Source organism: Xylocopa sonorina, chromosome 17, assembly GCF_050948175.1.
Source record: "Xylocopa sonorina isolate GNS202 chromosome 17, iyXylSono1_principal, whole genome shotgun sequence".
In the NCBI taxonomy this organism is placed as follows: Eukaryota; Metazoa; Arthropoda; class Insecta; order Hymenoptera; family Apidae; genus Xylocopa; species Xylocopa sonorina.
In genome coordinates this window covers 5,651,464-5,664,309 of record NC_135209.1, presented here as the reverse complement: position 1 = coordinate 5,664,309, position 12,846 = coordinate 5,651,464, and the positions used below count along the sequence as shown (strand labels likewise).

Genomic DNA, 12,846 nt, shown 5'->3' with positions numbered 1-12,846 from the left:
CTCGGAGTAATGCTAAACGGCACTGAGCATGAGAGGCGACATATAACGTTAAAAAAAAACGGCAGTAAAGGGGATTTATTTCGTAACCTTTCAAACTGAACGCAGCTTGAAAAGCTAACAATGAAGAGATATACACATAATATAAAATAATATAAAATGATAAAATATTCATCGCTTCGACGATTACAGATCAATTCCACAGAGAGTGAAGAGATATATACGATATTTTTCTTACTCGTCATTGGCTAACCAACGTCTATTTCTATCTTTCCACCGCGTTGTTTCTCACTTTTCGATCTAAATACTATTTTCCATGCGATACTTTCCATCCGATCTCGACCGCGCGACGCGTCAAGTTTGCACGATGGATTTCGATCGACCTTTACAAAAGCAAACGAAACAATCTAACCAAAGAGATGAAAAAAGGAAAAAAGTATATGTGTGTGTGTGTGTGTGTGTGTGTATGAAATTCACGGAAGGATAAGAAAATAAAAGAGAAAGAAGGGAAGAAAGGAAGAAAAGAAAAACAAAAGGGAAAAATATATGACACACACACACACGCGCGCGCGTAGATGAACAATAATGCAGGCGTGAAAAGCGAACGACATTCGCGCATACACACACGTTACACGCATGTCTAATGAATTTAATCGAATAATTAAGAATTACCAATGAAAGTGTCCAACTCTTCTGTGTCTCTGTGTCCCGCGATGGGGACCAGTGTTTGATTTTGCTCGTACAATCTGAATCTTTCTACAGCTCTATCCCGATCTCCCAGGCGCGACAAAGTATCGGACTTATACGAGGGAAGTGAATACGTGCGTTGCTTCTGTTCGAATCTGTTAATCTCGCAATGCTTCGAATCTCAATCACGATCGTGATTTACAACTAGACACGTATTACGGCTGAGCGTGATGTTTATACTTTGATTTAAACAACGTGACGCTTTACGCATCGAGTTTTACTGAACTGAAACTGAAATCGAATGCCAGGCTATCATATATTTGTCGAACACGTGTACACGACGTTACGTTACGTTCCAAAGGCGTGCATCTCTATTTGTTGCGTATCATCGTGTTGGTATGATATACGCTTGAAAGGTAATTGAAAATTGATTTAAAACCGGATATCTGTTTTTTCTTTTTTTTTCAACATTTACGTTACCATCGATTTCGCGATACGGTCAACTCGTAAAGAAACGTTTCGCTCGGCTCGAGTACCTGATTTGCTTACAAGAAGAAATGGAAAAATAAAAAGGGGTGACCATCGAAATCGGCGACCAAAACGTAGTTAGGACCATCGGTATGGGAAATGTAGATAGAAGAAACGAACGACAAAACGCACACTCGTCAATTTTTCTATTGCACGGTATTCACTAGATAAACAATTTATCACGTACGTATATACGCGAGAGAAGATGAAAAGGAGATAAAAAGAAGAGAACAGAGAGAGAGAGAGAGAGAGAGAGAGAAGAAGGAAAAGGAATGATAATCTCTCGAAACATCGCGACGTCTGTCCGTTATAATCTCGGTATAATCTCGTGCATCGAATCCAATCGAACTCTATTTGCTTTTTCAACCTTTTACAATCACCAGAAACATATGTACGATTTGTCTTGTAACGTAAGACGAGTAAACCAATATAAATGTACGACACACTGTTGTATGATTTCTGATGATTAAAACCTTCCAGCGTTTTTTTTTTTTTTGTTGATTTTTGATTATTTCAAGAAATGAAAAATTCTTTTAGACACCGGCATAAAAATGTAATAATTTAGTCGAGTGATTTCTGAGATTGTACAGGAAAGATATTGTCAACATTTTGCGACACGCTCGCGCATTCCTCTGTGCGTATAATCGGTTCACCGTCTAATTTTTCTAATGTCGGTAAACGTTTGGCGACTTCGAGCCTCCAATTTTCCACCTGGAATAGTATCGTATATAGTACAATAGATAGTTTTTCCCACAGTTTTGAAATCAATGGCAATAGTAACGTAATATGACACCTCTAAGCTCTCGTAAAGTGGATTCCCGACGAAAACCAAATCCTGAAGATTCGTCAAGTCCTGAAGTTTGTTAACCTCGTTCCACTCCCTAACCAAATTATTCGACATACAAAGCACACGAAGATTTCTCATCGCGTTGATTCCCTTCATTTTCTCAATTAGATTGTACGAAATCCAAAGTTCCTCCAACGTGTCGGCCAACGCTTCCAGCCCTGAGAATCCTTTAATCAAGTTCCGGCCTAGCGAGAGGATTTTTAGATTCTTCAACGTTCCGATACCTGGGTTAGTTTCGAACCCGATTAATTAAGGAGGGCTCGGCTCGGAGGCGCGATCAATATTTCATTTACGGTAATTAGAATTGTCCGGGGTTGGGAACGCGCGGTACCTGAAATTTTTTCAATCATATTCGTCGACAATGAGAGCTTCTCGCAATTGATTAAAGTCGCCAACGAATTGTCCATCTTTTCGATAGGAGGCCATTGAAAGCTAAAAATGATTTCCTTCGCGGAGGACGGTTCCCGTCCATTCTGTTCCTCCCACGATCTTATCGCTTCCTTGCAAGTGGTCGGCTTGACGGTGGTCATGTTCCCTTTCGTTCATCGTCGAGTTTCGAGTCTTTTTAAAAAATGAATTCTCTCTCTCTCTCTCTCTCTCTCTCTCTCTCTCGCTCTCTCTCTCGCTCTCTCTCGCGCGCGCATGCACACACACACACACACACGTTTGTTATCGTTTACCTATCTGGCTGTTCGACGTTAGACGAATCCCCTCGACGAGGAATTCGAGTTTCTTCTTCGTGGCAAACTGCCACGACTGTAGCCTGGTAACCCATGTATCTGGCACCAATCAAAATAATCGATGCCCAGAACGCATGCGTCTGGTTCGGGTTATTTATCAACGAAACGTCCCGATAAGATTTACGGTAGATATTAACATTGAAAAAGTACAGGTCTCGGTTTATAGCGTACCGCGTGAAATCTTTACGAAAATTGGTACATTTTACTTTATTCAGTAGCCGATGATGTAATATCAGATTCAGATTTAATTAGAGTGAGTGAAATGAAACAACACAGACGGAAGATATCGAATGCCATTTGTTTATTACTATACTAGGATATAGATATTACCTATTAAGTACAATAATCCCTCTGGATGAAGTGCTCCCCGAAAAGCGTTGCCCGAAAAGCGTCGCGGTAGTAGTGTACACCGAATTAAGTCTGCCGAAAAAATGGCAGTATTGTCATTTGAGAAAACATTTCTGCTCAAAGTAGACGTAGGTGGACTCTGATTCTGTACTTTCCGTAATTGGTCGTTTAATTTTCCTCGGTTTCGATCGTTTTCACACGAGCTCTAACACGCTTCTCCTGTCCTCAACAGGAACGAAAAGGAAAGTTGAAAGGTGAGAACACTACTAAATAAATTATTACAGAATTATCTGCCGGCTATAAGTATAGACGGATTTTCGAGAGTAACGAGAAAAGAAAATTTCTCTCTGGCAAGAGTTTTCCACGGTGTGAACGCGTTCCCAGTATTCGGCGTAGATTCGGCGGGTACACTGTACTTAGATCGAGTTTAGCTTAAATTACAAAAATACACAAAGGCACTTGATAAGAGATAGGATCCGCTTTTTCTTTTCCCTCTCGACAGTAACGAATGGCAACCAGGTACAGAGCGTGTTGGCTCGTTTAAGCAAATAACATTTAAGCAAATGGTCGACAAAGGAACGATTTCCGCTCATATTTACAAGATAAACTTTACTTTTGCTCACTTTGATTCGATTTACAGTACAGTGCTGCGATCAGCGAATATACGTAAAATAGACGTAACTAACAATAATTTTTCAACAATTATTCAACAAATATCAATCCGTTTCGTTTGCACTCTTTACTTCCACCCCTCCCTACGTATACGATTGACTCTCTTTCGTTATACATATATTATAGCCTTTCTGACTTTCGGCATTCTACAATATTATTACTCTATCGTTATACGTATTGTCTGTAAGTTGATCAATTGAACAATTGGATCATTTTTGGTCATTCGGTATTGATGTCGATTCCAATTTGTAAACGAGTCTTTTCGACTCTTTTCGTTTGATTTTCGCATTTTGAACGCAAACGTTATGCTTTATAGTGTTTCGCAATAATCTTTGAAAATTATTACGCATTTTCTACCTATATCACCTTTCTGTACGTATGTATGTAGTTACTTGATTTATCTTCCTTCTCGGTGCTCGCCGTTTCATTTCATTTCAAACAATGATGAATTTATTCTCTGCCGATTCTTTCTTGTCACATTACACCCATCTAAACCTTTCTAACTTGGCCCCTGGAACGAATATACCGCTCGAACTGTACTTGTTACCACACACTGCAAGAAGGTAGTTTAAGAATATACAGTTTCTACACGCGGAACAGAAAAAATCACCGCGAGTGATACCTCGTGCTTTCCTTCTCTAAAAGTAAAAAGAACAAAATAATTATCGAGAACAATGATACACGAAGACCAGAGACTCATCACCATATTTTACGTAAACTTGTTTAGAAAAATGGTGTAAGGTGATAAAGAAACGATAATAAATAATTAACAAAAGCGATATGCGTAAAATTAAATAAAAGAGAATCGATTATTTATTCTGTCAAAGAATTGTAATATACAAAATTACGTAGAAAAAGTTCACTCCGTATATTAGTATTCCATTCGATCAAATTCTCAAACCACCTTTTCCTTCTTCTTTTGTTTTTTGTCCTTTTTTTGTTTTGTTTTTTTTTTTTTTTTTTTTTTTTCTTTAAACACCCCCTGTATACATACACGTTATATTTCTATATAATTCGGATATACATAGGCATAGAGATCGCAGAGAATAGACAATGGACAGTGTACGCGTATGTATGTGTATACATATACATACATATAAATATACATGTACATATATATATATATATATTCTTGATCCTTCATATTTGCCTCCTAAAATGTTCCAAAAAAGAATATGCTTTACGGTACCGCGTATTTCCTTCAAAGTTCGAGGGTGGAATTACACGTTTTCCCTCGTACACTCTTATTAATATCTGTAACAATGCAAGATACGATCGTAGACTCGCACGAGTCTTTCTTCTCTCGTTTTCTCTTCTTCTCTCGGTTTATTTAACGTTAGATTAGGTATATACAGTTTGGATGAAAAAAGGTTAAATTGGTCTTATTATACCAGGGTAACGATGCAACAACATTAGTGGCCGCTAATTGATGCCATGGTCCAATTGAAAATTGTTTCGTCAAAATCGATCGTCGTCGTCGTCGTCGTCGTCTTCGAGATCGATTTCAACGTGTTTTCGCGTTCGTTTCGACTTGAGAAAGTTCAATTCGGAATCGAGAAGAATTGATTGGCACTTTGATCGCGCAACAGGGTGTCGCGCACCCGTCCTCCTAATCCCTTTCACCGTGTTAGGCGTTTAGAGCACGTGTAGATTCTCACAGTTCTTGAACTTGCTGTCCTCTTTGCCGAACAGCCACGTCAGCATCTGTCTAGCCTTCATGCTGGCCCGCACCACGCCCCTCGACTTGTACCAGTGGCCACTGCCCTCGCTAGCACCGTTGCTGCCACGGTTCTCCGCGTTCCCCTGCACGTTCTTCAACCGGATCTGATTCAGAATCCCGACCAGCAGGTCGTCCACGTTGTGGTTGATCGCGACCGAGACCTCGATGAACTTTACCCGATAGGTACACGCCATGCACTTGCCATCTGCGGGGCAGAGATTTTTTCACCACCAAGTGAGAAACCTTCGTGAGCGACCTTTGTTGAAATTTACTCTCTATCTTTCAACCGACCTTGGGAAGAAACCACCCTCGATCGAACAAGGTCCACTTTGTTACCGACTAATATAGCCGGCTTTCCCCGAAGCAGATCCTGATCGTGAAGACGTTCCAGATATTCCTCTGCCTTTTGAAAGGATGCCTTATCAATTACGGAATACATGACGACGAACGCATCCGGATGCACGTTCTCCAGTTCCGTCTTTTTTAAGTAAGAAAAAAAGTTTTATTTATTTGTTTGTTTGTTTACTTTTGTCCAACAAAATCTCTCTCACCTTCGGATTGGCGATGTTCAGGAATCTCAGCTCGCTCTCCTCACCGTTCAGCATAACGAAAACAGATTGCTCGCTGGGTACGTCTGAGAAACAGTCAGGGAAACGGTAGAAAAGAGGTGAAAGTTTCCAAGTACGTGAACAAATAGGTAAGAAGAAATGGTCGAGTGGCAGGCAGACGCGGTGGCAAAGGGAGGGCGGAAGAGGAAGACGCGAGAAAGAAGAGGAGGGCAGACGATGAACAGACTGGCGGAGGCTGTATGATGTACGTATGTACGTTTATAGCACACTGGCCGGGGCAAAATTAACCAGCGTTATTTCTGCCTGGCTGTGTTCCTGCACATCTTTCTTTTTTATACCTTCCTGGAAACCGACGTGCCCGTCATCATTTCACTTGATTCCTCGGACCATTTCCGTCCCGCGGTTTTTCGATCCCCTGTCTTTCCTTTCCGTCTTGGCCTCGATCCCGATTTCACTCGGCAGAATTATCGTGCGCGAAACTTGACTTCGGCCCCGATTTTCGTCTTTTCGCGGCTACTTTATTTCTCGCGCGTTCGGAAGAATAAGTAAAATACAATATTTATTCGACGCGAGAGACTCGAAAATCCTCGAAAAAAATGTAAATAGCAATAGTAATAGGTTAATGACACTCTCGATCGTCTTATCGTTCGAATGGATCGAGATTTCCGGGTGGCGTTGTAACGGCGCGAGAAAACAGGTGGCAAGTTGTCTCTCGGTGATTCCAGGTGATTTCTTTCCGATTCGTTTCGAAGTTATTTTGGCCTACTAGGAGGAGGAAAGCGAAAGGATAAAAATTTGGTCCGTAAAGGTAGGTAGGATAATTAAAATGGGAAAGGACACCGGGGCTCGCTATTGGAAAATTCAACACGGTTTTTGACCTACATCCTTTGGGGAAGCTACGAGAAAACGGTTCGCCGCTATAAATATCCAGCGGGGCAATTTCGCGATAAGGTCGTGTGTCTGGGTGAAATAGTGGCTCGAAACCGGCGGCGGTGGGCACGGTCGTGACGAAAAGCTGAGGTCGTTCTGGCAGGTGAAAAACGGGCTGTGCCGTCGCGACGATGTTTCATGTCACCTGGAACCGAACCGACTGGCCTATCTCAGCGACCCAGATACACGCCTGCTGTCAAGGGTATTCACTCGCGAATCCTAGTTTGTCTCTGGAATAATTTCTCTGATATCGTATCGTACGCGTTCGCGGTCGGCTGTTAAGAAATTGGGCGCGAAGGGGGAACTGTCCGTTTCGTTTATTTTAATCGACGGGGCTATTAATCTCGAGGGAACGGGAATCGAGAACGGATCCCGGACCGAGTCTATCATTTCTCGAAGCAGCCCCTTTTCTTTGCCCGCGATCATTCATTTCCTCCAGTGTTTCTTTCCAACCCGAAAGGGGGTTGAGAAACGGTGATGTCGAGTCCTTATCCTAGCGAGATTACACCTACCTCTCTGTCTGTCGTACGCGTTTATACATTCGCTGGTCATAAACTGGCTGATCAGGGCGGTTTTGCCGACACCTCTCGCGCCCAGCATCGCGACCGTGTACGCGGTGATCTCTTTCGCCGGTACGGCACGTTTATCGTCACCTTCCAAAGGATCCGTGGGTGCCAACGAGTTCGACCTTGATCTTCTTCTTCTAAACGAGTCGCCCCTATTAACGAGGCCTGTAACGCAACAATCGAGAAAATTGGTTCGACGAAAGAGAGCGATACGGTGGTAAAGGGTTATCGTGCCCGCAATCGAGCAAAGACGAAGAGATAATATAATGTACGCGTTAACGTGGTGGGTGGAATTCCGAGTGGTAAATACAATAAATGAAACGATAAAAATACATAGCGGGTGAAAGAGGAATTTTTTTGGGTCACGGCCATTACGATGAACAGAGGAAACGGGACGGACTTTCTTCATCTCTATATTCGCGAGACGATGATTCTTTCGGTTTGCATTAGAGCTGGTGCTCTAATAAAATCGAGTATAAAATAAGTAAATTTCGACCATCTAAAAACTCTAGGCTTAAAATAGATATGTAGAATAGCTCGGAGGTTAACCAGGCTACCGCGCGGCAATCGCGCATCGAATATTTTTTTATCGCACATTGTATTTTTATCGAAACTATTGAAAGTATCTTATAGTTTCATCATTATGTTATCTTAAAGAAAGCATCGGAAATAACCGCCGGCTAGAAAAAGCCGGTTATAGGTAGGTAAACGGTGACGATCGACGCGATGTTAACTCTCGTTAATGCGTTTACTTAGCCATTTCACTCGTAGTCAAGGTCGATTTGAAACCGTGAAACCCGTCCGTCCGTCAGCGTCCAATTAAAAGCTAAATAACGATCGCCGGCGCGTTCGTCACCGCGGTCTGGACACGTTTGGTATAAACGCAGGAGGAGGGTTGTATCGCGTTAAATATAATAGAGCCACGCGGCCAGTCGATCCGGGTGTGGCGGCTCCGTTGGTGTGGGTGTTCACGTCGCGATTCAAACAGCAGCCGTCCTGTTTAGCGGCTGAAAAACACCGATATCCGTCCGTCCGCTTTGTTCTGTTCGCGCAAAACTGAAACGGACGCGCACTACTTGCGGCTGTCACCAGCCGATCGATCCACCACCGGCAAGACCACCACCGGGCAGAGAGATGACTCGACGGAGGACGCGAGGACGAGCCGATTTCCGGCCTGCTAGAGAAATGTAAGCGTTTCAGCGCGCGCGAACAGGAAACGCTGATGGTTCCACAAACGACGTAGAGTACAGGTGCGCACCAATTTGGCCATCGAATAGGTGAGGCAGCGTTCTATTAATAAAAGTTTAACCATTCGAACGATCCGAGGAGCCTGCCAAATTGCTTTGAGCGTGGTACGCAACCGCTGTGCGTACCCTGCGTTTCAAACCACAATATATACCATATATGTATCTATGTATCCGTGTAGCTTCGCCTTAGTCACGGAATATTTCTATTTCTGTGTTTTCTTATTGCTTCGTTTCGGAGAATCGAATTCCTATCTTCCGAATCCTACTTCACTTCGCGCTACTTGAAACAATTCTATTGTATTAATTCCCATTTATTGATACTTCAACCAAGATCTCGCGAAACAACCAATGTATGCGACTAGCGTTGCACACGTGAAACGTTAAATGAACTCGTTGGGAAATAAAATGCGTACACGCTGCTCGTCTATCGATCGTCGATACTCATCTTTGTTTCCCGTACGTTTCGTCTTCCTACTTCCACTGCAATGGATGGAGTGTAATTATTAAATAAATATTAAACGATACGCGAGTGTAATTCGAAGAATAACTACTAAACGAATAAATGAAAATTTCAGCCCCAAGTCGTGTACCGGCCATGGACCGCGCACATGGGAAAAAGGGTTGAGCCTCGTCATCTTTCGAGGCATATTTTTAGAGCAGTTTACAGCATTACTTTGAAACGCGCGTTGTGTGTCTTATACCGGTTAAATGAACTCACATCGTATACGTATACCGTGAGAATGCTCGTTGAACCCTGAAAGAAATTTTCATTTTATTTCACTCGGCTAGCCATGCCTGTAATTGGTAATCATTTTCCGTGCTAACGTACACGTCGGCTCTAGTTAACGTTATTGGTAAACACCGATTTTCCTTTAACCAGAACGAGAACCGCGAGGGGTCCGTCGTTTATTTTTAATACCAAATCTATTTCGAGGCTGTACCCCACACCCCGATCCCTTTCATTAACTTTTATTACCGTGACGAACGGACATTTCTCAAGTGCAAACCTTGAACTGTAATTTCATAGGACGGTCGATTTGGCAAACAGACTGCATCATGGCGTTTCTTTTGACAGATGTACAAATTCGCTTTCGATATTGCATCGTGTGCATGCGGTGGTATGCTGTATCTGCTTCGTAGCAATGTCAACAAGAAGTCGTTAATTCTTCGAACCGCTCTACTATAATACCTTCATTTGGAAGGACTTGCTTAATTACATGTATGCAAAACCGTTAAGCTCTTTTCGTTCGGGATCAGGCGGAAGAAGAAGAAGAAGAAGAAGAAGAAGAAGAAATAATCAAGAACCCTTTCCATTGTGGTATAAAATACAAGTTAGTGTAGAATAATCAGCAGTAAGAGGAAAAGAGGATTCGACACACTCCGAGGGAGAAATTAAAACGAGAATTTCGTCGGGGATCGTGAACGAGTAAACCGAGTTTCGCGCGCGTTCGTTGGCTCTCAACCGGTTCGAGGAAGTCGGTACGACGTCACAACTATTATATATAGACTATACTCTATTTTCGCTTATCTGGTGCTCACTCGGCCCTCTTCCTCTGGCTACCGCGAAAACCGTGTATTTCTGGCACATCGCTACTCACATCGACGGCCAGCTCAGGCCAGAGCACCGAAGACGAATTCGAGAATCGCTGAAGCCAGACCCCCGACTCGGACCATCGGCGAGATCTTCCTATCAAGGAAGATGGAATGCTTACCCTTGCTGGTGAAACTGAAGCTTCTAAGCCTGTAACTGTCCTCGTCCTCGCCTTCTTCCCTCGATGGCATCTGCGACGAGCTGTCGGGAACGTCTAGAAATGCGTTGCTTTTCCTGTGATGACTGTGGTGCATGCTCTGCCCTCTTCGACTACCCCTTCTCCTGAGGCCAGGGCTGATATCGTTGTCGGTTAACCTGGGCTCGCTGCTACAGTGAGCCGATTTTACTGTCCCTTCGTGGTGATGATGATGGTGATGCGCGGCTAAAATTCAAACCACCCGTCTGTGTATCTAATGCAATTAACAATCCTCCCTTTGAACGCGAACAAACTAAATAAAATATGATTAAAAAGCGTGGCGCAACGAACAGTTGGCCGATCACGCTTCAGCTTCTATTCTGGCAGCGTTCGTTTGGGTAGAGAGTAGGTCACTGACAGTGCACCTTAGAAAATACGGAGCTTATTTAAAGACGGGCCAGTCTCGCATATTCGAAAATTGCCTCTGACGTAGCATATCATAATATAAATATGATATATGAAATATCATAAAAACTAGTAGAATTGTCACGGTTGATTACCTTGGGCGGCCGCCCGGCGGCGAATGCTCTTGTTCGCGCCGGAAACACGAGCACTCTGGGACCTGGTCGCCGGTCTGCGTCTTCTGGTCGGAGTACTGCTATCAGGAGTCCCGCTTCCACTGTCTTTCTCCCTGTCAATTTTCTCCCTCTCTCTAGCACCCGAGGGTGGCATTGTCCCTATCATTTGTTCCATGCTGGAAAATCCGGGGGCGCAGATCGAGGCCGATCTGGTCTTCCGGCGAAGCGAGTGTTCCGCCATCTTGTCGCTCGTACTCGACGACCTTACCTACTACGCTGCACCACTTTCGAAATCTTTCAACGATTTCCAATTTCCAGTCGCCGAAGAACCACTGCAGAGTTCACTATGTTCTATCCTTTGTTATTGTTCCAATCGCTCCAACTCTTGCACATTTTTCTCTCGGAACACTTGGAAAAGCCACGCGCACCGTTCACGCGAGCAACTTTTACCCACTCGCGATACAAATTCAACTCCTCGCGTGTTTAGAATGAAATTGCACCGATGGGCGTATGCACGCAATACGAATTGAAGTGGTTTATTCTCTTGTCGTTTCTTTTTTCTTGCCATCCACGAGGGAACAGCTGCAACATTAAGTGGAAGAGATCAACGCTTGTGCGTACCTCGCCTCGTTTACGAGCTTTCACGCCTTTCGTAATAGCCGCTTCCCTTGCGTATCTCGAACAAGTTGAAGAGGATTCATTTCTGCACGTCTAACAGTTTTATATAATGCTTTATATTATAGATTTCCCTCATCGCGATCTAGACGAGCTCGTCAACATTTATTTTCCGATACATCAAATGTCCCGGAACCTTATTACAAACCGCATTGACGTATCACAGCGTGGGACGAACGTACGATTGCAATTCCATTTTCTCTTTCCATGGAAATCGTCACTGTACCAGTTGAATACGACGTACGGTAAGTAGTATGTACCGTATACGTACCACTCTCGGCGTCCTAAACTTTTATATCGAACGTACGTGCCAGATTTGAACATCATTTTAACGACTCTAAACGTGACGCGAGCGGTTTTCGTGTTATCTAAAAAACAAGGAAAAAAAAAAAGGAAAGAAAAGAAAGGGAAAAAAAAAGAAATAAAAAGAAAATCGCGCGATAAAAGCAACTGCGAAAGAGCCGGAGAGAAAGACAGACAGCTTAGTTAGATTGAGAAAAATAAGAACGAGAAAACTTCTCCTCCCAACGGAAGCCACACTCGATCGAGATCGTCAACTAACAAAGAAATAGTAGTAAGATTACCACGTACGCGTATATCGCGTGAAATGATCCGGTTGTCATTTTTCCAAGCTCTTCTTCTTCGCCGTCACATGTCTCGAGTGTGTATGGGCGCGCGCGCGCGCGCGCCAACGACCAACCGCGAAGCCGATCGACACCAGGAGAAACAGAGAAACGGAACGAAGAAATCGGTACGCGATGACCAGAGAACGAGGGACGGACGGACGGATATGCACGGTCGACGATACGCGGCACACTAAACCACCTCTGGACGGCGACGTCGCGTCGCCAGGCGTCGCGACGGTTCGGCACCCTCCGTGGAGACTGCTCGGAGAACCTCGTGCCGAGCGGCAAGCTGGCCAGCGTCCAACCCTCTGTAGCCGCCTCCTCTCGACGCTCTGTCCGTTTCGCGTGGCGCTCTCGATTATTTACGAGCCATAGAGTAATCGGCCGAT

General features: G+C 43.8%; 2 protein-coding genes across 2 annotated transcripts; both read right to left on the bottom strand.

Annotated features, from left to right (window-relative positions):
* Positions 1-1,714: 1,714 nt before the first annotated feature.
* Positions 1,715-2,589, bottom strand: LOC143431240 (dynein axonemal light chain 1). The gene is made up of 3 exons (XM_076907822.1): positions 2,391-2,589; positions 2,006-2,283; positions 1,715-1,923 (listed from the first exon to the last, which is right to left on the bottom strand). Exons 1-3 carry the CDS (start codon positions 2,587-2,589, stop codon positions 1,774-1,776), a joined length of 627 nt encoding a protein of 208 aa, XP_076763937.1. The 3' UTR covers positions 1,715-1,773.
* Positions 2,590-5,423: 2,834 nt separating this feature from the next.
* Rgk3 (Rad, Gem/Kir family member 3) lies at positions 5,424-11,435 on the bottom strand. Its single transcript, XM_076907821.1, has 6 exons — positions 11,139-11,435; positions 10,564-10,824; positions 7,551-7,769; positions 6,091-6,173; positions 5,831-6,017; positions 5,424-5,744 (listed from the first exon to the last, which is right to left on the bottom strand). The coding sequence occupies exons 1-6, from the start codon at positions 11,395-11,397 to the stop codon at positions 5,455-5,457; spliced, it is 1,299 nt and encodes a 432-aa protein (XP_076763936.1). The 5' UTR covers positions 11,398-11,435; the 3' UTR covers positions 5,424-5,454.
* Between the last annotated feature and the right edge of the window lie 1,411 nt (positions 11,436-12,846).

What these genes read in the sequence shown, in the direction of transcription:
- LOC143431240 (XM_076907822.1), bottom strand. Translation starts at nt 2,589, where the DNA reads ATGACCACCGTCAAGCCGACCACTTGCAAGGAAGCGATAAGATCGTGG. An exon ending in TATGATTGAAAAAATTTCAG is followed by an intron (nt 2,284 to 2,390) that starts GTACCGCGCGTT and finishes AAACTAACCCAG; the next exon opens with GTATCGGAACGTTGAAGAAT. An exon ending in CACTTTACGAGAGCTTAGAG is followed by an intron (nt 1,924 to 2,005) that starts GTGTCATATTAC and finishes ATACTATTCCAG; the next exon opens with GTGGAAAATTGGAGGCTCGA.
- Rgk3 (XM_076907821.1), bottom strand. Translation starts at nt 11,397, where the DNA reads ATGGCGGAACACTCGCTTCGCCGGAAGACCAGATCGGCCTCGATCTGC. An exon ending in CTTCAGTTTCACCAGCAAGG is followed by an intron (nt 7,770 to 10,563) that starts GTAAGCATTCCA and finishes GTTGCGTTACAG; the next exon opens with GCCTCGTTAATAGGGGCGAC. An exon ending in CGCGTACGACAGACAGAGAG is followed by an intron (nt 6,174 to 7,550) that starts GTAGGTGTAATC and finishes ACTGTTTCTCAG; the next exon opens with ACGTACCCAGCGAGCAATCT.